The sequence below is a fragment of the Pseudonaja textilis genome, chromosome 2, assembly GCF_049901715.1.
Source record: "Pseudonaja textilis isolate UNSWEBS1 chromosome 2, rPseTex1.2, whole genome shotgun sequence".
NCBI lineage: Eukaryota > Metazoa > Chordata > Lepidosauria > Squamata > Elapidae > Pseudonaja > Pseudonaja textilis.
In genome coordinates, this window is record NC_141991.1 from 184819137 (window position 1) to 184846565 (window position 27429).

Genomic DNA, 27429 nt, shown 5'->3' on the forward strand with positions numbered 1-27429 from the left:
ATGTCTGGCTCAGTTATGAAAACCCAGTCGCTGTGACTCAGTGTGATATACTGTGAAACTGACCTAAGTATAAATTTAACTATTAGTCAGAAAGCATATTGCATGAAGAGTCTTTTATTAATAGCTATACAGCTACTGCTATTAAAACCTACTTAGAAGAAACTTCTCAAACTGTTGAATTAACAAGCAGCATCAGTCAAAACTCTGCTTTGGCAACACAGAATTAAAAGAAACCTGAATTTGGTTTCCTAATACAGAACTTTAATCAAATCATCATATCGCAGTGCAATTTAAAACCCACAATATTTACTTTTTAAAAATCTAAACGTCCATTTTTTTTTATCTAAACGTCAAATTGTTTTTAAAAATCTGTCTGGATTGACAGCATTTCCTGCAGAGCTCAGACATGATTTTTACATTTCACTGCCTTGTTTTCACTGGAGACCTCGGGAGAGAATGGTAAATTAAAAAAAAAAACTAGAGCAGGAATCCTACTACAAACTTACTCATATTGTACTGGCAAACCTTCATGTGGAGCAAATTCTATCAAAGCCAGCCTGATTTACTTCCGAAGAAAACACTCTGCATCCGACTGAATGCAAACCTTTTATGTTCTATCCACAGAGCATTATAGGAAACCCAATAAATAGGACCTGTTTCTGTTTTTGTCCCAGCAGGGTCAAATATCCCCACACCAACAAATCTTGGCTCAGCATATATAATATGTTAAGGCTGACCCTTTGGCGATACTATTAGGCCCATTCAAAGTTGCACACCCCGCCCCCGCGCTGATAACGAACACCCTCCTTCGTTTGCCTTACGGCCTTTGCAAGAAGGCTCCAACAGGAGGAGAAGGCGGAGCGAACCATTGTGCTCGAAGAAGGAGGATCCCGATCCAATGAGGCTTTTGGACCTTTCTTTCCACTCTCTCTCTCTTTCTCTCTCTTTCGACTTCAATACACCGCTCATCCCCTGCCCAGTAAGTCAACTAAAGACGGGCGAAAAAAATTTACCCGCAGCTTCTCCCCACCTGGTTTTCACCCCCCCTCACTCTCCCCCCCCCCGTTTTATAGGCAATCTTTTGGTGCGCGCCGAGCCTGAGCAAGCCTCCGAAGCAGCTGGCGCGAGAAGGAGGAGCGGCGGGTGCGCGCGCCCTCGAGCTCGCGGCGGCCGCTGTTTGGCTATTGCGGGGGGGAGGGGGAAGGTAGAGCAACGGGATAGTCGCGGCGGGGTAGGAGTAGCGGGTGTGTTGTGGGGAGGGGAAAGGGGTTTGGCGCGCGTGCGCGCGGGTCAGGTAAGCGGGGTTCGGGGACGGTTGAAGCTCCGGCGGCGGCAGGGAGAATGAGGGTGGCTGCCCTTTTTTTTTCTTTCTTTCTTTCTTTCTTTCTTTCTCCTGATGGGGGACTTTTCCCGCCAAAACGGGGACGATGAAGGCTTGGGGCTGGCGGGAAACGCGGCCGCCGCCTCCGGGAGAAGGGCGGGTTGGGCGGTTTCTGCCCCGTCTTGGGGAAACGGGTGAGGGGAACCGGTGGGCTTATAACAGCCGTGCGCTCCCCTCAGCTTTTCCTTCTCCTTGCCTCGCTCCGCCCGCGGAACAGCGGCATATGTTTTTGAGGACGGCGCTCGCCTGCAGCGACAGCAGCCCCGCTCGGTTCCCTCCGCAGCCTTGAACTCGCCTCTCCTCCCCCTCGGCGCAGCAGCGAGAAGGAGCAGCATGAGCCGCGATTTCAAACCGGGAGACTTGATCTTCGCCAAAATGAAAGGCTATCCCCATTGGCCAGCCCGGGTAAGCCCCCTTTCGGCTCCGTCCCTGCCTTTCCTTTCGGCTCCCGCCGTTTTCCAGGTTAAGGCGGGGTGGGGGTGGGAGAAAGGCTCAATCCGGAGGATTTCCCTGGCTCCGGAGGCTTCTAAGACCTGGCCGGCCGACCCTTTGCTCCGAGGGGTCTCTGGCAGGTCCTTGAACTTAATGCAACGCCTTGGCCTTAGCAGCCCAAGGCGGAGGAGGAGGCGTGTTTGTTTGGTGGAAATGGCATTACAGATACAACCCCCCCCTCTCCACGTGCTGGTTTTTTAGCCTTCTTGTTTGGATTGGGTGGGAGGTGATCTACAACCTATTTTCCAAAGCACCGGATAAGGAATAAGGGATGGAAACTGAACAAGGAGAGATTCAACCTAGAAATGAGGAGAAAATTTTCTGACAGTGAGAACAATCAATCAATGGAACAACTTGCCTTCAGAAGTTGTGTGTCCCTTACTGGAAGCTTTCAAGACTCAGAAATGGTGTAGGGGCTCCTGCTTGTGGGGGCAAGGGTTGGACTAGATGACCTACAAGGTCCCTTCCAATTCTTGTTATTCTGATATACTTCTTCGAGTGCATAGAGGCGATTCAGTACCCTAAAAGTGGCGAGCAACTTTCGGATTCAGTTCCAACACCTTCAACTGATTGAGTTTTATTGCTCAAAAGGATGTGCAGACTGGGATGTTTCATTATATTGATGGGTTATCATGTTGTGTGACTACAATTTCAGCACTAGGGATGAAACCTTGACTTTGTCCGAATTGGATGAGTTATAACTTGTAAACCTGCTTGTAGAGAAGGCTTTTAAAAATTACTCAGAATGGTAGTCTTGTTTTAAAGGACTCTTAAATGTATAATTTTATCACAGTTAGCTTTGAAAAATCTGAGGATTTACTAGTGCTGCTGAATTCAGTGCAGAAATTGCATAGATGCTCCAAAATGTGTAGTAAAGTTATATATCTACTGTTAAATGTAACCACAAGATTTCAACAAATCACAGGTCCAGCTCTTAAGAATGTAGAAAATTAGTTCACAGCCAATTCTTCATAATTTTGCAGCTGAACTTTATTGTATCCTGTTGTGGTTTTTCTTCCAGATTAGCAAATATAGTAGAAAGCAAACAGCCTTGTATTCCAGTGGAACTAAATCTGCCCTTTGAGATTAGAACCTATAGTTTCTGGATTTCACCTAACCTTTGATTATATCATTCAAACTATTGATTAACAACATGAAGTAACAGCAGTTGGTAAAATTTATTAGCTTCTCTTTCTTCATTTTAATGCCAAACTATACTTTCTGAACAGTTTACATCCAACAAATATAAATGATCACAACTTGGTTATAACCTGTTTATTCAATATGTTAAGGAGCTATTACATTAGTAAATGGGGACAGAGGAGAAGTTTGTGTTCGTATTGTTTTCCTTTTTTATATGACTGTATTCCAGAAGGTTGCTACCATAGATGTACTGCATTTTTAATCAGAAACCAAAATGTTGTTTGAAGATAGCATTCCTCCATTCACCAAATGAAGCTATGTTATCCAGGGATTATACAGTTGCTTGATCCCAAGAATAATTTGGCTTAAGGCACTGACTGTTCCAATGCCTGTTCCAAAATATCTTGTGGGCCCTTCCTTATTTATTTATCATATTTGTGTTTCTGTCAGCTACCAGGCAATTCTACAAGATGCATCTTATTTAAGGAGACACTGACAGTTATGGTATGCATGCCTATATCCACTTCAAAGCACCCATTAGGTTTCTGATGCAAAGTGTACCACATCCCTAGCAATTACATGACTTAAAATACAAGCAACCAAAAAGTTTTAACACTCAAAGATTCACACCTGTATCGTGCCATGAGCATTCAGTAGCTCATATCTGATGTGTGGTTAACTTGTTGATTAATGATGTATATATCTAGATAGAATAAAATATAAATGGAGAATTAAATGGCTCTAATGAGCATCAAATTCAGTGAAGCTTGAACGTATAGAAAAAACAGTGATCTCAGTTTGCTATGATAGTTGACAATATAGTAAGCAGTTGTTCTTTTTCATGTTTAAATAAATAGAATAACCATTCTGAATAAAATCTAATTGGACATTTGTATATTAGACATTCCCTTTAAACTTTCTTTGTTGACATAATAGGCAACTATACTATATAGCCTTCTATGATCTTGACACTGAATGGTCCCTTACAGTAGTGCACTATTGAAAATAAAAGTCAAAGTAAATAGTATCTCTTCAACCCTGGTTGATCTCAAAAAGCTAAGCAGGGTTGGATTTGCATACCATTGAGTGGAAGATTACAAGGAAAAAAATTTTTAAAATCCACAAAAGTGACAGTAGCAAGCCAGTATGCATTGTTGTACAAAGAAAAATAAACATAAATAACATGTATATTTTCAAACAGGAACTAGGAGTTGAGCTTGACTTGAGGGAGACTTCATTAAAATAAATCAGCTTTCCTGTATTGTCAATTGCCAGTAGACTTCTTCTGAAGGACAGTAAGCTTGGGTACACAGATTAAACTAAGCCCAAATCAAGCAAACCATAAAGCAACTAGTTTTTAATGTGTCTTGACCTAGATTTATTTATTAAATTTATATGCCACCCATCTCACTATCCAGTGACTGAGCAAGATGGAGAGCCTAAGTCATAAATAAATATTAGCATAGACACAAATAGGATGCTGTTGTGTACAGGTGACAGAATGAATGCACACATATACAAATCTATACTTCCCATGTTCAGATGTTGCTGTTACTTAAGCTTTTGCCACACCTATACCTTAGATTAATCTCTATTAAGTGATACTGTGTACCATTCATTCATTGCCCCAAGCACGCCACTATTAAAAGGAACTATCTTATTAAAGTAAACCTTAGAGGAATCACATCTTTCAGTCTTGGATGGAAGCAAGCTATAGTTTTCATGAAGAGCACAGAAATGTTATGGTTGCATTTAGCACATTGTTTTTGTTTTCATTCTTTGTTACCTATAAATGTTTGGTTTAGATGTATCTTTTTATTTAGTTGTTGTTTGTTGCTGTAGGTTGATGAAGTTCCTGATGGAGCGGTCAAACCACCAACAAATAAAATGCCTATATTCTTTTTTGGCACTCATGAAACGTAAGTCTTGGGGAAAAAGTTATATTAGACAAATAATCCCTAATATTTTATTATTTATTTTTAATAATGTCTGAAAATGTTGCCACCAAGCTTTTTTTTCTAAAAAATCATTTCTAAAACTGAAATATAATAAATAGGCAGATAACATCCCTAATTACAATATCAGATTATTACAATTCTTAGTTTGATGATATATAGACAGTACAGTTTTAAAATGCAAGAATGTATTTCTTCTGTTAATATTTATCTAACAAGAAAATTTGGTCATTCTTTGCTTACATGTTGGCTTTCTCTTAGTTTTATTTATAAGTTGATGATTTTATTCCTGTTTTCTACCATGCCTCGAAGTGCTTAGAATTAGACAGATATAACTTTAGCATCAGCACCCATTTATGTCTACCATAAGTACTAGAGATAGTCCTCAACTTACCAACACTTCTGGGTATCATAAAATATGGCATCTCCTCATGCCTGTGATCACATGACCACATTTCAGGCACTTGATAACTAGCTCATATTTACAACTGGTTGCAGCATGCCACAGTCACATGAGCTCAATTTGTGACTTTTTTGCCAGTTTCCACACATTCAGAAGAATAGATTCAGACTTACAACATCATGATTCACTTTAACCACTATAAACTTGGATTCAGTCACATATTTGCCTCAAATTTATGACAAATTTGCATAATTGCCCAAGAGAACTACCTGTAGAACTAAATATTGTAATGAAACAGTACATTGCCTGCATTCTACTAGAACAGATGGTTATCTGGATACTTCTTTATCAGAAAGGCAGAAATGCAAGACCAAATAGAGTTAAGAGGAAGAAGAAGGGTTAACTTAATATGCATAAAAAACGAAGAGAAACTTTAGTAGACTTTATGAGAATCATTCTAAATGAAGCAATCGGGATATGTTTTGTTAATATACTTTCAAATAGATACAGCCCATTCTGTAGAATGTATTCATTCAATGTTACTGTTAAGTAAAAGTGCCTGGATTGTGGTCATTGAATAAAGCAGTCACTTGCCTAATAACTACTTTGCTCAGTAAGCAAGATTCTAGTCCCTATGGTAGGTTTAATTTGAGGATTCCCTGGGCCTGGACAAGGTTGCCCTAGGAATAATAACTTGCCACAAATGAATCTGCCTACCTGGTGTAAACATCTTTCAGGGGCCATGAATGTCACAGTAGGCCTTCTCAAGTAGCTTCTAGACTTTGAAACTTTTCTACCAGAAGTTTGTAATCTTATTTAGAAGATACTACAAACACTTTTATTTACGGAAGATTTGGCTCTCATTGATACCCATGAGGGATGTGGGTGTTTGGAAAGATTTTTCTATTATTGCTTTTTAATATTTTAATATGTTGTGACTTACTCAGAATCTTCTGATGAGGGCACGCTATAAACAATTGTAAAAATAAATACAATAAATGTCAGGATTGAAAACAGAAATATGAGAGCTACTGACTGCCTGCAGATAATGAGAGAAAAGGTGAAGTTTTTGTTGCAGTTTTTCTCTTTTGAGACATAATTCGTATGTAGCAGCAATGTTGAAACCTATAGAACCAAAGGTAATTGTAGTCACTGAGGCTAATAAAGTAGTGCCAAAAGGTTTTATAGCATAGTTATTTTACATTATACAGTTCTTTCTTTTTGGTTGTCACTGCAACAATGTTGCTGAGCTAGCAAAATGTTATTGGATTAATTGGTATTTTTAGTGTCTTGCTTGTTCCTTTCCAGTTTTACATTGCGTAGGAGTAAATACTGTATGGCTCATTATTTAGTAAGAAGTCACATAGTATGCTATATTTATCAAGAGTACTTATTCCTGTCCAAAATGGCATAAAAATCCTAGTGTTTAAAAATATTGCAAACGGTTTTTGTAAAGAGTAAATATCTTATGCAGATTCTCCCCGCCCCCCCTTATCTTCTTTGTAGTGCATTTTTGGGACCAAAAGATATATTTCCCTATGCTGAAAATAAAGACAAATATGGCAAGTTAAATAAAAGGAAGGGCTTTAATGAAGGATTGTGGGAAATTGAGAACAATCCCAAAGTTAAATTTTCCAGTCAGCCGGTAAGTTATCTTATATTTTGATTTCTATTAATAATTTGTAATCTCGTGATTTTTTTTCAGAATATATTTATACATGCTACAATCCGGATTACTGGCTAGATTATAGAAAAAAGTAAATCTCAAAACATTCTCATTGTACTTGAATAGAGCAAGCTTACCAGAGTAGATACAAGAGCTACCCATCAAGAGCCAGTTTTCCTGTAATATCCATTATTACAGTTTACCAAGTAACAATAGAAAGCAATTGTTAGAAAGGACTTCAAGCAACTATATGGTATTCGTAATGATTGACATCTCACACATAGATATTTGTTCCCAGGTTTTGGAAGTTTCTGCTTATTCTTGAGAGAATGAATGTCCTGCCCTTTGCGGTTTTTCTGAAGGTTTTAGAATGAAAGCCCTCTTTTCTCTATTACTTGGCAAAATAATTGAGAGATATAAATATTATATGTATATCTCTCATTTTCAGGATTGATTCTAGAAACAATCTACACTGTGGAAATTGTTTAGAAACCAAAGTAGCACATAGGAAGAGTGATGAGGAAGCTTGATTCCATGTGTTCTATCATTAACAGTATAATGTATGCCATATCATTGGCATGCCAGTAATTTCCATAATACAGCAGTCATTAAATAAATATTTAAAAGTATGAACATGGGAAACCTCAACCTAGTATACGATGAAATGACAAGTGCACATTGACATCATGGGCAGCAGCAAATTGAAATTAACTAGAATTGTATGTTTCTGTATATTTTGTGCTGAAATCAGGTAGATGGTAGGCAATATAAAATGTTTATATGGAAATTCTTTAATTGACTAGAATGGAAAATATTGTTGCACTTTTTTCCTGTATCTATTACTCAGTTACTTACATGTTGGCATTTTTTCAGTCTCAGCCATCAGTTAACACTACAGTTGTTAAAGAAACAGATCAAGAAGAAAGCATAGACACTACAGAAGAAAATGAACAAAAAATGGGTCCCAAGAGAAGAAAATTAACACCTCTTATTAAAGTAAGTGATTTTAACAGTTTTAAGGAGCTGAATGTCTATGGAGATACTCAATCATCCAGGTCATGGTTGTCCCAAAGGTACTTTTTCAAGAGGCAACTGGACTTCCTGTTTTTTCTTTGAAGATGTTCGCTTCTCACCCAAGAAACTTCTTCAGAAAGTCCAATTGCCTCTTGGGGGAAAAAAAAGCACCTTTGAGACAACCATGACCTGGATGACTGAGAATCTCCATAGACACAGTCTTGTGGCTGCAGCCAACACCTTCCTGCAATAACTCCATAGTTTAAAAAAGAGACATGGTGACTTTAATGAGTTACAGACAGGTGCTGTTTTGTATACTTACACATTCTGAAGCATTCAATTTTAATTTGAAGCCTTGTACAGCTCTACTGCTTTCAGGTTTGCCTCTCGATTTATAATGTTTTATGATATGGTGCAACCAATAGTAAAGCTCTTACAATATCTGACATTTTCCAGAACATGTGTGTGTGCGCACGTGCCTGTGCACATGCAAGCAGTGGCATTTTTGAAAAATTGCTTCCATGAATATGCACAGTGATTTTTTTCGTGGAAAAATTAGCTGTCTTCTTAAATCCTTCCTTGCACATATGTGAAAAGCTATCAGAATCGCTATAATCTTCACTTTCACTGGTGAAACTTGATAACTTGCAGAACCACTCAGGATTAATTTCGATTATATAAAATAGAACAACCAAATGGTTGCCCCAAAGTAGAGAAAGAAATATTCATAAGGAAAAAGAAATTTGATTTTAAAAGGGCTCTACATACATACATACATACATACATACATACAATGGATAATATATTAAAACACCATAACACTGTAAAAGTGAAACAACAACAGAAATATAATGCTGCTTTTATAAAAGGAATTTGCTCTTACTCCAAAGAGATATTAAAATAGAATCAATTACAAAATATTGATATATGGAGGGTGCACTTACAATTAATTCCAGCTTTCATATGGCAATGTATGTCACAGATTCTTTTAGACTGAATCTGGCTGAGGAATTCTGGGAGTTGAAGTCCACAAGTCTTAAAGTTGCCAAGGCTGGACACCCCTGATTTAGACTAAACAAAAATAGCATCAAAGTCTAAAATACCCAAAGAGAATGACATAGGTATGAAGTCATAGGTTACTAGCTAGCCAATAAATATCATGGATGAGAAACAGTCTGAAGGCATGAAGCAGTAATACTCCAGAATTTCATTGACACCATGGTTTTCTTAGTTGCTACTATCAAATAGAAATGTGGCTTGAACATTTCAGTTGTTACTTGAATGGATGAAGTATATAGATGTTTCGTAACAACTTTTCTAAAGGGCAAATGAAAGGCAAGACCTACAACTTTTCCAATTCTTCCCTCTTGTTTTCCTACTACAAAAGATACAATTTTTCAGAGGCTTGGCCAGGGAAGATGTGAAAAGTTATAAATCAAACTAGTCCCTTATGTTCCCTGCCAAGTCTATTATCTGTTCTAGGTAAGGCTGCCTAAAACTTAGAAGTTTCCTAATGAGAGGAATTCAATAGATTATGCTACCTCCTGTTCCAGACTGGGATACAATTTCCTCCACCAGACTTCTAGAACAGGTGAAATAGAAACTCCTTCCAGGTCTTGATAATTGCAAATACATAGAAAATCCGTCTTAAACAAAGGAGGAAAGACAAGACCCAATTGTAGTTACCAAGGAACAAATCAAATAAGTACACAATGAAGGTGTTTTAAGTTTAATAAAAAGAACATTTTTAATGCAAGATGGTTATATATACAAGTGCAGCTGGATACTGAAAATACTAGGTAAAAGGTTAAGTGAAGAAGTGAATGGCTCATTTTATTGCTTAATAGGTTTACAGCCTATAGCTAAGTCTATTCAGTAAAGGGAGGAATTTATAATAGAACCCGAGGCAACAAAAAGAAGACAAGAAGTAATCATATGCACATCAAAAGGAAATAAACCCTAAAATGTATTTCTTATAGAAATTGAAGGATCTTCACAACAATTTGGGAGCACCAGGAGCTTGTTAGCAGGGATTTGTGAAGAATTGATAAAAGTGTGTTTTACTACAATTTTTTCTTCTTTTCTCCTACTACTCACCTTTCCACGTCTACAGAAGTACTATGGTAGATAGCCAATCCTTCCACCACCTGAGTTTATGAATCATTACTCTATATGGAGTTTTATAGTTTGATTCAATCTAGACCTGGGGGAACTTCACAAGTGCCCCTCGAAGTGGGATAGCAATAGAATAGAAGTCAGAAAGCAATCAAAGAAGAAAAATCAGAGTTTCAGTCTTACCAAATAATTAACTTTAATTGAATTCAGTAAGATTTACTTTCAAATAAATGTCAAAATCTTGGTCTATAGTTAACTAAAGGGAAAAATGAAAAGTAGTTGGGATACAGAACAACAGTACTAAGATAAAACTTCATTTGTGAATAGCTTAATTTACTTTTAAAAAATAAAATCAATGTCTAGTGAAGAGATGAGGGACTATTTGCTTTTCCTTAAATTAGCCTTATCTTCATTCACATTGAGATGAGACTGAACATATATTGTTGCTTTTAAAAAGAAGTAGTTTTGGTTACTGTGGATTACATAAACACTTGGTTTGAATCCTCTTAATATTCCTTACAGGGAAGTGCCTGTATCAGCCCTGTGATCTGAAATTTTGCCTACAGGCTTTAAATAGTAGAAGCCCTTTTTAGCAACAAAATGCAAACATAGATATTGAAGAGATGAAGCTTTTATTACAATTAAAATAATCTTTGATTATTAACCATTGATCACACCTTTGTAAGGATCTGATGATCAAATCTCATCAGTTTTATGTCCCTTGTCACACCTATCTCCCAGTAACTTCTCAGGAAAAAGATCTTGGTTAATAATTGAGTGAAAATAATTACCCTATGCACACCTGTAAAATGAAGAGAAGGGGCTAAAGACAAATTCCATACTAGAAATCATTGTAGGAAAATGAAAATGTTAATATGGTAATATAAATGTACAGCATAACTATAGGCGCAATGTTTTGTAGTGTTCTAGTAATTGAACTTCAAAAAAGATGCGAAAGATAAAAGGTTAATAAAAGAACAGGCCAGCTGATAGGGACTAATAGCAGCTTCTGAGTGAGGGTTTGGATTTCTTAACTTTTATTTTTTTATGCATGTGTAACATATATTTGGGGAGTTTAAACAGCTCACTGAACCATAATCCAGTAAGAACATTTTATATCATTTTCTTGTACAAAAGTACCTGGCGTATACCATTTATGTTCACTGTGTCGTAAGAATCCTTAGAGTTATGAAAGTGAGGTATTAATTTCAGATTATGTGATGTGTCACTTAAACACTGCTTCATTGAATATATTAGTTTGTTTATTTGGCAAAAATATATAGATGTGTATCTTTAAACAGGATTAACCCTTTCTTTATCCTCTTTTCAGTTTATCTCTTTTTATTACAATCAGTTGAAATTTAACCGCAGCTGACAAACAACAATTTTTTCCTTTGGCAATTGCATGAATCTATTGAATTTTTTTTTCAAAACGTAGGCCAGTTTTCTGTGTTTGCCTGAAGTGTTGGCATGATTATTCAAAAGACTTCAATCATTTATTCGGAGCTGGATAAAAAAGAGAAACCCCAAGCAAGGAAGGAAGAAAAACTGATAGTTGTAAATTGTGCTAGAAAGAAAAATAAAATATAATGCCTGTTTTCTGAGTGGGATATTGTTACAGGATTGTTTTGAAAATGTGGGACTATGTGCATACTGTAATTACAAGATTTGTTGTCACTTTTTTTCCATAGCTTTTTAATCTGTGAAGCTTTTAAAAACTCTGCACCTGCTGAGGCAGTAGCAGGAGGTTCACTTCAATTTGTCTCCAGCATTTACTGTAACGTAACCTTGTATGATCAGTGCTGTAGCTATGGGAAAGTTAGGGCTGAATGTTGCAGTTTGAATTTGTGACTGCATTGATACAATATGATAAATTATATCCTGTTGTTTACAAACACCAATAGTTAAAACCAAAAGTAGAGGCTGAAAACTCATACTGTTATATTGCTTGTTTCATTTTACACTAGCTTATGCAAACTCACTGTAGTTTGTTCAAAATAGTGATTTAATTTATGCACAAACCAGGTCAGTATCTTGCAAGAAAGTCTTTGTTTTCTTTTCCACTCCTTTTTCAAAGTACTATGAGCAATCTGTAGTTTCCCCCCCAAAACCCATCTAACATTACTATATGGGGAAAGCAAATAGGCTATCTTTGTTCTGATGAGAAATACATATTGTATAAAATTATGCTTTGTATGTAATAAGCATGATTAACCAAAATATAAGCAATGTAAGAATGAAAAGAGGTAGCAAATGCCAAAAAACTTGATGATAATGTATCTTTGATGCTGTTCTTCCTAGTGGTTCATTGAGGGAAAGATTCTATAATCGGTCTCCAAGAGAAGCATCAACTTTGTCTTACTCTAAATAAGTAACTTAAAAATCAAAATGTAGTTTTGAGGATAGCAATGCTGGTAAAATTTTATGTTTCCAGCTCTTGAAACTTTAAATCTTAAAAACATGGTTGCAGTCTTTTGTATATATTTATTGTATTTGGTTATTATTAGTAAACATATCATCTGACTATGGATTTGGGGATTAGTAAAGTTTATTTTAATTTCATACAGGAAAAAAAAGTCTTTGAATTTTGCCCTAGGCCATAGTTTAGCTATAATTTATTGAACAAGTTGCAGGCAGCCTGTGTATAAATTGATTTAGTGGAATAAAATGCAACTGGCTACAATTTAGCAAGTCATATAACGTGCCAAACTAAAACTAAACAAGCCACATAGTGGTTCAGTTTGTGAATTTAGCCAACCTATTGTTAAATATTTGTACAACAGGTTAATTGTTAAATGATTATTATATAATTAATTTAAATATCAAAATAATAGTTAAGTAAATTTCAGGATGTGCATAATTGGTTTGAAGAATAAAAAAAGTCTTAATTTTGTTTTCAGACAAGGACAATCATACTCAAGGAAGAAATAATTCTGGCTGTAGGCATTATTGGGTTTAATAGATGATAACACTCAGCAGCTTTTACAAGCCACTTGATAATATGAGACAAAATAGGGCTTGTTGGCTTCAATTAATCTATTGCCTAATAAGTACCAGAATGAGAGGTCCGGCTTCAATATCTTTAAACATTAATTAGATATTATGTATAATTTTTTTAAGTTCCATCATATGTTGAACATATATGATAAATTCTCTGATTGCAACAACAGCCTATGCAGAACAAATGAGCTCAAATGAGGATATTCAAGAAAAAATATTTTTACCTGCTCCAAGTAAATATAAAAACAGGTTTTTAAAACATGAAAAATATGTGCTCATATATTTGGTCATGTTTATCCCTTTAGAAAATTAAAATGGATTGATAGAATATAAGAAAAAGCGCTATTTTGACCATGTACATAAAAAATTATTCTGATGTTTTGCTCTCAGGAATCTGTTAAACCAGACAATGAAACTTCTGAAGCTGAAATTGAAGAAAAAGAGCTGGAAACTTTAAAAGATGATGATTCTCCAGAAAAACCTAGCAGTGAAGTATGTTGACATAAAGAATTTGAATTATTCTGCCTTTTTATTACAGCCTAATTCACACGGTATTCACACATTCACATACTTTCAGCTCTGCTATTTCTCAAAGAAAATCACCAAATGATATTACATATTGATTGATAGATTTGATTGGAAAATGATACATTGAGGCTTAGTTAAAAGTTATTTTAGAGTTAAAAGTGATAATTAGAACAATGTGACCTACAAAGCAAGGGTGGGATTCAACCGGTGTTACTACTGATTTGGTGACTACGTTTTGCTGTGCCAGACAAAGCAGCTGAGGTTGAAAAAGCAGGAAATAAAGGACAGGTAAGAGCCTGGGCAGGCGGGTGGGCCAAACAGCAGCAGACACAGAACCAGTTCGTTGTCTGCTGTTCTTCAGAGCCACCGGTTCTTTAGAACCAGGCAGAAACAGTAGCATCCCACCCCTCCTACAAAGTGCTTCTGAAAATTCACGTCAAACTTGCTTAAATACCTTCAAGTACTTCATTGTAGTTTTTGCTTTAAATTAAAATGGTGGTTTGACTATTAATTTAAAAGTTCAGTAATTCAGAATGATTTTAATAATGTTCTTATCTTTAGGATATGAGTAAAACAAGTGATATGTCAGTCCCTAAAGTTGCTAGAAGGGGGAGAAAAAGAAAGGTAATACTTTATACATATTTTATACACATATATTACAATGTCAATTTATTTCAAACAAAATATAGCTTCAATAAAGAATACCGTTTTAGAATATTTTGTTAGACTCTGGCATTTATAAAATTGCTCTTGTCAGATCCAGTACATATATTTTTCCACAAGGAGCAGGAGATATTAGTTTGTCTGAAAAATAAGTCATTCAGTTCCCAAAAATGACTTTAAAATAGCAAAGACTTCTGCTAATAAGGAGAAAGTCAACCTTTTTTTCTCTTTAGTTTTCATCTCCTTCAAAATATATGAACAGATTAGAGAAGTAAAAGAGAAAAATTGGGAATTAGTCTCTACCCCATATTATTAATAGGCACTGGAAGCCTTCCATTCTGTTTCTATTAAAAAAAAAACCTATGAGTGACCACTGGTGGTCTCCTAGTGAGTAGAATTTTCTGCATTTCTGCTCCTTGGCTGCCACCTCATTTAAACCAATGAACTGTGTCAAAAGATTTTTGAAAATTATAACATTGTCTTCAGTGTGTTTCCGAGCGGTTTATTTTATGACTTGTTCCAACATCTTCCTAAGGATTATTGGGATTGTGTTTTCATTTCTTAAAGAAAAGGACTGCACTTAAAAAGCATCCAGTTGGTGCAAAATGCAGTGGCTCGCATGGTTTTATGCAGACCTTGGTGTGCACATGTTCCTTGCTTCCTCTCCTGCGGGAGCTGCATTGGTTGCTGATTTGCTTCCAGGTGCAATCCAAGGTGCTGGTTGTCACCTTTAAAGCCCTTCATGGCTTGAGACCAGGTTATCTGAGGGACCGTCTCTTGCCGGTCACATCCATCTGACCCACTTACAGCAAGGAGGCAAGGAATATTGTGGGTCCCATCCCCAAGGAGATACATCTGAAGGGACCCAGAAGAAGGGTCTTCTCCATGGTGGCTCCCTTCCTCTGGAACATCCCTCCAGAAATTACGCTGGCCCCCACTCTGACACTCTTTTGGAAGGTCCTGAAGATGTGATTCTACCAACGGGCCTGGGAACCCAGAGCAGGATGGAGCCCATTAAATGGCTGATATGAGGGTGGCTTGTTATTTTGTTATTTTTACTTTTTATTATTTTTATTAATGTTACATTGTGTTTTTATTTCCTGTAAGCCGCCTTGAGTTGCTGTGAATGGGTAGGCGGCAATATATTGTTTTTAAAAAAAAAGAAAGAAAGGGGGCCTTGGTGATGCAGTGGTTAAAATGCAATACAGCAGGCTACTGCTGACTGCCTGCAATTTGGCAGTTCAAATCTTACCAGGCTCAAGGTTCACTCAGCCTTCCATCTTTTCAAGGTCGGTAATAAGAGAACCCTGATTGTTGGGGGCAATATGCTGACTCTGTAAACTTCTTAGAGGGGGCTGAAAAGCACTGTGAAGCTGTATATAAGTCTATTGCTATTCGCTCTTCTCAGTCCTCTGGCATTTCCTTAGTTCTCAAGAACGCTTTAAATATATCTGACAGTTCTTCTACCATTTCTTTAGAATTTCGGAATGTATTTCATTAGGGTCTGGAATCTTGAAGGAATTAGCTAAACAATCTGTCATGACATTTTTACCAATCTGCCTGCTCCCCTATTGTGATCTTTCCTAATCTGTTTTGCTCATAAATGCCCCTGCCCTTGGATGTAAACTTTAAAAAAAATATATAAAAAAACCAACAACCCCCACCCCCCCCCCACAATATTATTTTTTTAAAAAAGTCTGAAAATATACCCAATTTTGTTACACTTTCCAGTTAGACTTTCCAAAGTTCGAAAAGAAATCATAAAACTGTAATTAGTTTTTAAGTAATTTTCCATTTGGAACCAGTAGTATAGTTTGGTCAAGTTTATGTAAATAAATTGTTTTAATACAGGCTGAAAAACAAGCAGAAATGGAAGAAGCCGCAGCGATGGTGACAGGAGCAACAGCAACAATTGCAGCTCCAAAAGTTAGCCCTAAAAGAGGAAGGCCAGCTGGTGAGTTAATAGCACATAAAGCATTCTTAAAAGGGAAGGAAAGCACCAGAAATTTGATACATGCATTCTTCCAGGCATTATTCTCTGTTCCGTAGTATTGCTTGAAAATAAGCATTTGTGAAGGTATTTACAAAGCAAATAATATTTGTGATTGAAAAAAAATCAAACAAGACTTTTTCATATTGGATTTTTAAAATTAAATTGAATTAAATGAACTGCATTGAATGAACATGAATTGTCTTGGAACACATATAAAATATATATAATGTATATAAATAATAAACTTCTCTTATCTGGAGAGGGGTTTTGTGGGGCTGCATTGCTAGCTATCCAAGGCCGTGTGCAGCCTGTGAGCTGCAGGTTTGATATGCCTGCCTTAGTTCATAAAGCTCTACAGTATTTTTATTCCACTAGATTCCTGTAAGTCCTAAAGCTGTGTGGGTGAGAATCCGTGGTCTGTTTATTTCATAAATATTGAGCTGAGATCTCTCAGGAACAGGAAACAAGTAGCAGAAAATGTGTTGATTCAGATAGATGGGAGGAAAAAGCCTAGAATTTAAAACTTGAAGAAAATACACATATAACTTGACTTTGTAGGAGTCAAATATTTTGTTTATATGACTTCTTGTCTCAGTAAAGCACCTTATGTACCTGCAATGTTTGCAAAGCTTCCATGAAGAGCCAACATTTATTTTCATATCTAGTATGAAGTCCGTGTACTCATGTTTATTCATAGTCATGTTTTTGTGATACAAGAAGAGTAACAACAGTTTGGTCTACCCTTAAGTTATTATTAGTTTGCTTTGTTTTATAAATATCTTGGTTTAAATAACATTTTGAAAAATTGTCCTCTAATAGGAATTATTCTAATGAAGAAATTGCATTTTAAATAAAATTAAGTTTATGAAATACACACTAATGCAGAAAACTTTATTAACTTATTAGTGGTTAAATTTCATCTTTGTAGAAATATTGATATTGAAAGTTAATGTAGCTAATCATTTTTAAATGTACTAGCTACTGAAATAAAAGTTCCAAAACCAAGAGGGAGACCCAAATTGATAAAACCACACTGTCCTCCAGAGGGTGACAGGTAAGCTTATTTTTAAATGTTGTTGTTTGTTCTGTAGCGATAGGAATGTACCACATTTAATAGTAAATATTATATAGAATTCTATGCATTGGATCTAGATTTAACTGCTTTAATGAGACTGAAATGCATATTGTTACAAGAGATGTATAATTCATTGTTATCCATTATTTCCTTCTCACATGTAGAGAATTAATCCCATGAAATTTTCATACATATTGCGACTTTTAGCATTCTTTTAGACTTCTCAATAACTTTTAGTAGCATGAAAGCATTCTGGACAGGTTTTGTTGACTTAGGAATTCGAACCAGTGCTTTTGTAATTGACTGGTTCCAAATGCTGGTATTACAGATCTGTTTCATAGATCCTTGAAAAATCTAAAGCCAATGTGTCACAGTCTCCTGGGTTGATCTATGTACTTATTTATTGATTAGAGTTTTGCCATACTTGCATGGACTTGCTTTTGAGGAATTCCCATCTCATTTAATATAGCAACCAGACTCCTAACTAAGTTCAGTTACATCCAGTATATTTTGCAAGTTCATTTTGGTTTAGCAATTCCATATTAGAATTGTTAGCCTTTGTACTTTTTTTTAAAGAGCACTCTCTATGTCATAATAAAATGGCCAACTTAAAAATAATGCAAAAATTCTTAAATTACTATGTAAAATAAAATCCAAAATAGAACAGTGAAACAAGAATAAAGATGTTATTTTATGACAGAAAAATCTGAAGCATACATTTCCTAAAATGCCACTATACTAGTCCTGAAAGAAATGAGTCAAAAATGAGTCAAACCTTATAAGGTTACTGAGGTTCTGGACCCATCACTTGTCATTATTAGTCCAGGTGGGCTTCAAACTTGTTATAGATGATAAATAAATGGTGAGTTAATGGTTTGAAGGTGCATTGCAGGACTTAGATTAAAAGATTATTGTATCAGTAACAATGATTATGTTTTCCTATTAAAATATATGTTCCCCTTATAAAACTTGGGTGATTTTTTTTTCTGATAAGTATTTGTTCCTTCTACTTTGTGAATGGCAGATTTCAGGGGGTCTCATCTTTCTTAAATAGACCCTTAGAGTAGATAATTTGAAAACTCATTCCAGATGGCCCAGAGTCATAAGTGCAATCGCAAAGAGAATTTCTTTAAATTCTACAGATAAACAGACTTGTTCTCTTAAACAAGTACAATAGTTTTCTTTAAACTAGATAACCTAGAATACCTAAAGCAAGGGTGTCAAACTCACAGCGTTACGTTGTCATCGTGTGACATATCATGACTTTTTTCCCCTTCACTAAAATGGGGGTGGGCGTGGCCAGCGTGTGATGCATCCAGCCCATGGGCCATGAGTTTGACACCCCTGACTTAAAGTGTAGGCAGCATATATCATTTTGAAATTTTGAAGAACATTACTTCAAGCACTTTGGATTCTTCATTCAGTTGTTTGTTTATTGAACTGCCAAAGATTTCACTATCAATGTTTGGTACCAACTTTCTTTTAAGTAAATGTTTTCATATCAAGAGATAATACTTTTTTTTAAACAAACACGGAAATAAAGGTAATTTTTTTTTATTTTTAATGTAATTTTTAAATTTGAAAATAAAGCTAATATTTATTTTGTTTTGAAATATTTTAGTATTCATGAGGAAGATAGGGGTAAGAGAAAGAGTGTTGAAGAGAAGCCACCCAAAAAACAGCAGAGAAGAGATGACGAAAGTCAAAAAGAGGAAGACAAAATTAGAAAAGACTCAGATAAAAAGGAAAATAAAAAAGACACTGACATGAAAAGGAAAAATACTACTAAAGTGGGATCAGCATCTGGCTCTGATACAGAAGACGATGGAGAAGAGCAAGAAGGGAATAAAGTATATGAATTTTATTTCTTTCACTTCAGATACGGAGAAATTTCCTTCATATATTGCACAGCAATGCTTCTTGAGTTATTTGTTTATTAAGTAATGTAGGGCACAAGCAACCAGGAGCCAAGCTAGAATTCAAAAGCACTGAGTATTTATTCTGTGCAGTCTATATAAGAATCTGATCTACTAACTGTGAAGGCAAATTGGCGGCAGTTAAGAGTCAATGGACCTCAAGGGGTGGCTGGACTTAGGTCTCTTTCGGGTGGGATTCCAGTCTGATGTTGCACTTGAGCCTGTCCCCAGGCTCAGCCTAGTCATCTACTACAGTAAGATGATACTTTTTGAGGTATTTGCATCCCATGTTAATAGGTGTGTTTGACTTCATGTTGAATTCAAATATAAATATTGATATAATTATTATCACATTTATATTTGATGTTGCCTTTTCTTAGGATGCTTCTCATTCCAATATCAGCTATACCTTATCTTTCACCTACCTTATCTTTCATTTCATTTACCATGAAATATCCCTGCACTTGTGGTTCAGTTGTTTCTTTTCATTGTGTTGAAAATGTAATTCAGTTTCAAATACCTTGGTAAAACAATATTTCATAGGGATTATTAAATTTCATAGGGATTATTAAAAAAAATTAATATTTCATAGGGATTATTAAATTTTTAAATGCAGTGGAGAAGCAATGCATTGGAATGTGGATTACATGTCAGTTTTCTTTAAAATGATATAATTTTTTACTCTGCATCATTCACCTGATGTAAAATTAGAATAGACAGTTGTTTTAACAACTAAAGTCTTTCATTCCTGTCTAAATTAAAATGAAAAAGAAGAAGAAAGGAAGAAATGTTCAAGGGTCTCATAGAAGAAACATTCTAAAAGGCCAGCATGAACGTGAAGTAGCAGAAAGGAAACGTAAACAGGAAGAACAAACGGAAGGAGAATCGTGAGTATAGCAGGCATTTAGATTTATAGGCATTGAATAGTTATATGATTGTTGACCTTTTCACATTCCAAAGCTACAGGAGTTGTTCAGTAATTCAGTAAGAATCATGTGTACTATATAATTCAATGTTTTATTAGTTCGTTTTATAACTTTTTCTTTATCTGCCTTTTTCAAGACAATATAATACAGCACACTCTTCTCTAGAATCTGGCCACCATTCTATGAGATATATTGGGCTGAAAGAGAAAGATTAACCCATAGTTTCCCAGTTGAGGATGGCTTTGCGCAGGATTCTCCCTAGCTCCATCTTAACCATTCTGCCATATCAGAAGAAAATGAAGAACAGTTCATTGACTTTCTCTAATTATTTACATAAAACACCAGTGGGCAAATCTCAATTTTTCCTTATGAAACTGTTTAAAAAACACTGCAATTAAACCAGAAAGCTGAATGAGACTAGTTACTAGAGAATTGTAACAGCATCCAACATGTTTTAACATTTTGTTTTGAAGTAAAAGGTTCTTCATTTCCTCTTGGTATTCCATAATAGGAAACAATAGGAACATGAAAGAAGCCCTTTTATTTTATCATAGGGCCATGCAAAATCTCAAAAAGAATTATTTTTCAGCATTAATCTATTTTCAAAATATCCATACCAAACTATAGAAAGGATTGAACATGATTTTTGCAATCTGCCTAGATATTTAATTTTTTAAAAATAGAAAAATCATCCCTATTAGTGAATTCTTGTTCATGAGCTTTTTCAGATTGGTCTTACAAAATGTTTTTGTTTCATATCCATTTCCAGTTCAAAACTGGGACTCTGCTGACAAAAATGTATAATTCTGTGATAAGAGAGATGGGAAACCTAAATTATTGTCAGGAAGCAAAGTCCTACTTTTAAGATTTAATATTGTTACATTTTTATTTAATTACAATTTTAAAAAGTTATTTGATATACTTTTCAATATTTAATAATTCTCCCTTCTGTCACATAAAAATTGCAAATTAGCAATTTTGGGAGATTTCTGGATATAACACAAAGGCTGTTTGCAACCAAGGGCTTCATATCCTGCAGTTCTGATATACTTTATGAAATCAGTTATTATACTACATTGATTATCTCATCCTGAATCAGAACATTGTTAGAAACATTTACTGAGATAGTAAATTCACTAGAGAAAGAACTTTTTATTAGATTTGTAAAGTGCCTTTTCATTTAGGGGATGAAAGCGATATCGGTGATGTTCGCTTTCCTATTTTTACCTACAATAACTGAGCTGGGTTGGACATAGAAGGGCAAAAATACAATAGCCATTTACAACAGTGTAATACTTCAGATTTTATACAAAATCATATATAACCTCCCAATTTGGTGAATGTTGTGTCTTACATTCTTTCTGAAACAAATGGGTCATTATTCAAGTTAATTATTTACTCCGTAATGATTAGCTTGGCATTGGACTCATTCTTGAATCTGTAATCTAATTTAAATTGAATATTTTGGATAGGCAGAATAGAGAAGAATGCAAGAAACCAGAAATTAAGAAGACAGAGAAAAAACGAGGTCAGTAGTCAAAGTTTGTTTTCCAATTCTTAAAGTGTTTTTTTCTTGGTAATGTGCTAATGTGCTAACCTTCTGAATGAAATAATATAGAGGCAATTTGCTACTTTTTCATCATTTCTTTCTGCCTGAACAGGAAGAAACAATTGCTTTATATCATGAAAGCTGCAATAGTGGTCAAGATTTGCTGCTCCTGTTTGTATATTGCATAGTATTTGCTGTGCTTTGTAGATTGAACTATGAAATTGCTAGGGACCATCCACCTTCAGGTAGTTAACGCTTCTCAACTCAACCTACTTCCCAAGTTCTTGCTGTAGGAAAATACTGCAAGAAGAGGATGATACATATTCTGCATTAGATACCCCCCAAAAAGTGAGCTATAAAATAACATTGCAGGATCTTTATTATTATACTCTCATATAGCTTGGTTATCTATTTATTCTTCTATATGTAGAGAACATAAGTAATGTTGCTTTGAACAATTGATTTTGTTAAAAACAGTTTTATTTTCCCTGTAAAAGAGCAAATAGCATTCCCTATGTTTCAGACATATGCGTAAAACTTTTTGCAAAATTATTTTGAGTATAATTCAAATTGGTTCATCCCTTTTGATATATATTTTACCATTTACTTTAAAATGTTCAAAATACTTATTCCTTAATAACCTTTTTCTTTTTTTTAACATTTAGAGACATCAATGGATTCTCGGCTCCAAAGGATACATGCCGAAATAAAGAATTCACTCCAGATTGACCATCTTGTATGTATTGACTCCATTTTGTAATGAGTCTTTAAAAAAAACCCAAAGCTGCAAATTTTGTCACAAAGCAAAGTTGGTACATAATTCATTTCACCTTTTTCATATGATGATTTTTGATCCACTTTAGAGCAGCTTGCTTACAGCATTTATGCAATCTATTACTACTACAATTCTCATAAACTTGAGGCACTATACAGATACTAAAATAGCAGTAAAATAGAGTTATATTATAAAACTTCAGTGAATAATGAAAGCATTTAATTATTTCTCCTGTAAAATTAGATTAAACTCATGCATATATTTAATTATGTCTTGACGAATTGGTATGTAGCAGTAGTGAGTTTTCCCCCCTAAGAAATGAAACCTTTGGATCTTGTTTTAATAGGATGTGAACAGATGCATTGAGGCTTTGGATGAACTTGCATCACTTCAAGTAACAATGCAACAAGCTCAGAAGCATGCAGAAATGATTTCCACACTCAAAAAAGTAAGATCAGTAGCTAATTAAAAATAATAAATCTTTTTATTAATTTTCATTATAATCTTAAATTTTTCATGATTAAAACTAGAATTTAGTACTATGAGTGGTCCATTGGTTTATCCATTACGAACTGTTTTCACAAAATATGGCATTGAACAGCTACATATTGTACTCTCATTTATAAATGTATGCTTCCCCCACCCCCCCCCCAATATCTTTTCAGATACGAAAGTTTAAGGTTAGCCAGATTATAATGGAAAAATCCACTATGCTGTATAACAAATTCAAGACTATGTTTCTTGTTGGGGAGGGCGATTCTGTTCTTTCACAAGTACTAAATAAGTCATTAGCTGAACAAAAACAGCATGAAGAAGCAAACAAAACCAAAGAGCAGTGGAAGAAAGGATCAAACAAGAAATCTGAAAAAGACAAAGAACAAACAGGTCTGTGCAATTCACTAAAAATGTCTATGTTTATTGTCCCATCTGTGACTCTCTTATATGTCAGTTTGAGATCTATGAATTAAGTATAAAAATACGTTGATGCAGAAGATCAGAATGTAAACACTCTTATCACATTAAATTTTGGAGAAGTAGTAAAGTTTTTAAATATTAAAAACAAATTTAATATTGAAATGTATACACACACATACACATAGATGTATGATATTGTTGTTTTTGGGCTATGCAAATTTCATTTTGGGTGGGTTGCAAGTCATTTTTTTTTATTCATACTTTTGTTAAATAAAAGGTCCTAAGTCAAGAACACCCTGTAGGAGAATAGCAAGCTTCTTAGAATATATTACTATAAATAATACAATAAATAACAAGTTGGGACATAATTAAATTGGGTCCAACTTTGTGCTCAATATCACCCAAACTAGAAAACGGCAGTTTTATTCTCATTTCTCCTGTACATCAATCAACACAATGTCCCAAGCTTTTCTACTAGGTTAAATGTGTTAACCTTCCATCTACCTTTATAGGATTTAGAGATTCTTTATAAAATGTACCTGAAATTGAATAAAAACAATATGTACCTAAAATTGAATAAAAAATTATTCCCTCCTTTCGTTCACAGTGAAACAATGATAAATCACGGCTCAAAATAATTCGATTTGCATAGATGTATAATGAACTGGTTTTTTTTGTATAATTTAACATGCTGATAAAGATTTTTTTAAAAACGTTAAAGGTACAAAGGTAATGAATGGTGCTTCTGAAGGTCAAGATACAAACCAGTCACAACAAAACGGGGACACCACAGATGAAAAAAAAGAGAAGCTAGATTCTGGCAATAAAAAAAAGTAAGTAATAGGTTTCCTATCCTAAAAAAAAGAATGAAAATACTTTAGCAATCTTCAAGTTATAAAGTATGCATAATCAACTCATGAACAAGAAAGTGTTTTTAGAAGGCTGCTGATTGTGATAGTATTTTGGATTTGGAAAATAACCAACCGTGCAATACCCTAGTGAAATGTGCATTTTGAATCTTGATTCCATCCTTTTTCCAGTTTTCTTTGAAAATTAGTAGCTATTTGGCACAAGGCAGATCCAAAATCCAGATGTCATAATTGTATTTATTCTACTATAATCTTAATATTTTCTTCTGTTTTATATAACCTCTTGCTTGCTTCTTCTGAATAGCAGAAATGAAATATTATAGTTTTATTTTTTACTTAGTGCTCTTATACTGCATGTACTATACTTAGATATTTTATAGAACAAACACACTTTTATAAACAAGCCAAGTTATATCTTTTAGAAAGATATAAAATAGTTTTTTGTCTTATTCAAAAGTGAAGTTTTCCATAACTGATACTGTGTTTCTTCTATAGGATGACTGGTGATGGAAGAGAACAAGAAAAGACAAAGGGTCCCACCACTGAAAATGAATAAATGAAACATACTTTTTTGTAAAGTACATATTAAAGAGGACTTAAGGGTTGGCAGCTGGAGAATGCTATAACTTTTAAATAATTTTATAGGAATAATATTTTAATGTGTACAATTTGTGAGGGATATGGAGAGTCTACCTTTAACATTGTTTTAAAGTATTTAAACATCCTGATAGCGTTTGGCTCAGTATTAACAATCAGTACAGTTCAGATGAAAAGAGCATATTATTTTAGAGATTGAAAAGTGTTTATATGTTTCAGGATTAGTTCCATAGTAATTTTACTGACTACTGTATGTTTTACCTTTTGATTAATGATAAAAAAGTAACTTTTCTTTTAAATTGCCAAAATGCTCTACTTGTATAAATCTACTTTATCCCTGTTTTTCTGTGTATAGTTTTCAGAGCTGTTGTTTGCCAAAGTGTCGGTTTACTGTGTTTTGTAAGAAGCTGAGCAAATTTTGTAGCATTGGAGATGTTATGTATGAGTATATTCATTTGGTTTATTAAAAAAGAAGCTAGTTTTGTTCTTCTGAGGTAATCGTGCCAATTTAATATGCCTTGACTTCCTGCTTTCTGTATTCTTAATACTGTACTAAAGATGCTTATGTATCTCAGTTGGCATTGATGCACATTGGTCACAACATATTGTCTTAAAATGATTTTTTAATTAAAGTTATGCAGGAAAAAACTATACATTTTAACTGGCAATATCTCAGTTGATTCTAACCTTAGTGACCGACTATTGCTATATCAAAGATACATGCCCACAATGACTAGTTTAAAATATTGCTCTTAAAACTTTTTAACAAATTGGGTCTCATTGTCACGTTTAAGGAAAGGTAAAACTGTACAACCTGAAGTAAACAGAGTACTTCTCAAATGAGTCAACAAAACTAGGCAAATATTTCTCACGTTCCACTCCATTTTGATCCTTGTTGCTCTTTACAAGGTTAGAACGTTGTAGCAAAAGACTAAATTATAGTGACTAAAAGTCATATATTTTGCTTCATGGCAAATATGGAGAGTTCAGTCCCAATGTCTCTGTGAGGATTTAAGTACTCTTTCAGTGTTCATTTTCACAAAGTAAAAAAAAACAACACTGAAGTATTTGTATTGTAATTGACAAAGGTATTCAACAAGTTAAGTATAGTTTATGTAATTGATGGCTAAAATGTGTTTGACTTCTATTCTTGTCTGTGAGGGATGCACATGTAATCAAAGGATGGCATATAGACTGTATTGAGAATTCACAGATGTGTGTGTGTATACATCTATGCCAGCAGAACACAGCCTGCCCCATGAAAACAGTGCAAAAGTGAGCATGATCATAGGTTGACCTGGGGAACTAAAGCACTGAGCTTGATTATCACACAAACAAATCTGTATTTCTTGAGGCAAAAATTGCATTCTATTTCTAACTTTCAAACATTCTATTGCATTTCTTGTAACTAGTTGTTCTAATGTTGCTACAAGGACAGCAGGTGGCACTATTACATTTAAAATAATTGTAATATATTTCACAAAGCATTTTTTTATGCTACAGTACTTCAGAATTTTAAATGTGGAAATGGGAATGTGGTTAGCTTTAACATAATCACATTCAGGCTGTAAATGCTGAAACTCTCCTGATTAGACTAGAAAACCTTGACGACACTTTTAAGAATCCATGTACTTTTGACTAACCCCACAACTTTTGGACCCACAGAGGCTTTCCAGAAGGAAGCCTTTGTCAGTGTTACTCAGAGATGCCACAAAAATTAAAAGTAGTAGTACTCTTGAGGGTTTTTTTAATGCGCTTTTTTGGAATAGGTCATTTTATCATTGATAAAGATATAGCTTCTGGTTTGAAGTCTTTTCGGTGACAGACAGAAATCTGCGATAGTGCGCGGTTTCGGTCTGGGCTCGCCGCTGGAGCGCCCCGAGCCGGCTGGTTTTGGGGCTAAGCCACCCGGAAGAGGTGGTGAAGAGGGGGGAGACTGCCAGCAGGGTTGAGGAGAGCCGCATCTCTCCTCCTCAGCTGGCCATTACTCCCTTTCCCCAAGGCGGTTGAAGTGATGGTCAGAAATGGCCACCACAAAGAAGAACTCGACCGGAAAAGAATGTGCAGGAGGAAGATAAGTGAAAGTTTTGGCTGACCGGGTTAAATTGTAAAAGCAACAACCAAGGTACCCTGGAATTTAAACTTACAAAAAATAACATTGCTCTCAAAGAAGAATCGGAAGCAGCAAAGGAAAGCGAAAAGGGAAAGGTTTGTTGTTGTTTTTTCTTCTCTCTCCTTCCCTATACTAACAACTAAGAGACTTAAATAAGAAATCGGAAAAATCCGCTTTGACATCAACAGGCAATTAAGCTGAAAATAAAACAAAATGTCAAAGGGACAATAAAGATTTCTGAACGCTATTTTTTTTTTCATAAGCAGGAAGGGAGAGAAAAATAAGGGCAGGATCTGGAAGAGGGAGGAGACTGCCTGGAATTAAAAGGAATCTACAGTATA

The 27429-nt window shown here is 35.0% G+C and overlaps 1 protein-coding gene across 11 annotated transcripts; it reads left to right on the forward strand.

Moving 5' to 3' along the window:
• Positions 1–849: 849 nt before the first annotated feature.
• PSIP1 (PC4 and SRSF1 interacting protein 1) lies at positions 850–25468 on the forward strand. 11 transcript variants are annotated; one of them, XM_026718364.2, is made up of 17 exons: positions 850–979; positions 1599–1786; positions 4859–4935; positions 6881–7019; positions 7914–8036; positions 13560–13661; positions 14259–14321; positions 16212–16314; positions 17332–17407; positions 19050–19278; positions 20116–20231; positions 21743–21798; positions 22485–22555; positions 22941–23042; positions 23260–23479; positions 24231–24342; positions 24874–25468. In XM_026718364.2, exons 2-17 carry the CDS (start codon positions 1715–1717, stop codon positions 24932–24934), a joined length of 1722 nt encoding a protein of 573 aa, XP_026574149.2. In that variant the 5' UTR covers positions 850–979; positions 1599–1714; the 3' UTR covers positions 24935–25468. The 11 variants fall into 11 exon arrangements, with proteins under 11 accessions (XP_026574149.2, XP_026574146.2, XP_087782723.1 ...); XM_026718361.2 differs by lacking the exon at positions 850–979 and adding an exon at positions 1094–1204; XM_087926597.1 differs by lacking the exon at positions 850–979 and adding an exon at positions 1111–1143.
• Positions 25469–27429: the final 1961 nt, after the last annotated feature.

What these genes read in the sequence shown, in the direction of transcription:
- PSIP1 (XM_026718364.2), top strand. Translation starts at nt 1,715, where the DNA reads ATGAGCCGCGATTTCAAACCGGGAGACTTGATCTTCGCCAAAATGAAA. An exon ending in TTTTTTGGCACTCATGAAAC is followed by an intron (nt 4,936 to 6,880) that starts GTAAGTCTTGGG and finishes TCTTCTTTGTAG; the next exon opens with TGCATTTTTGGGACCAAAAG. An exon ending in AATTAACACCTCTTATTAAA is followed by an intron (nt 8,037 to 13,559) that starts GTAAGTGATTTT and finishes TTTTGCTCTCAG; the next exon opens with GAATCTGTTAAACCAGACAA.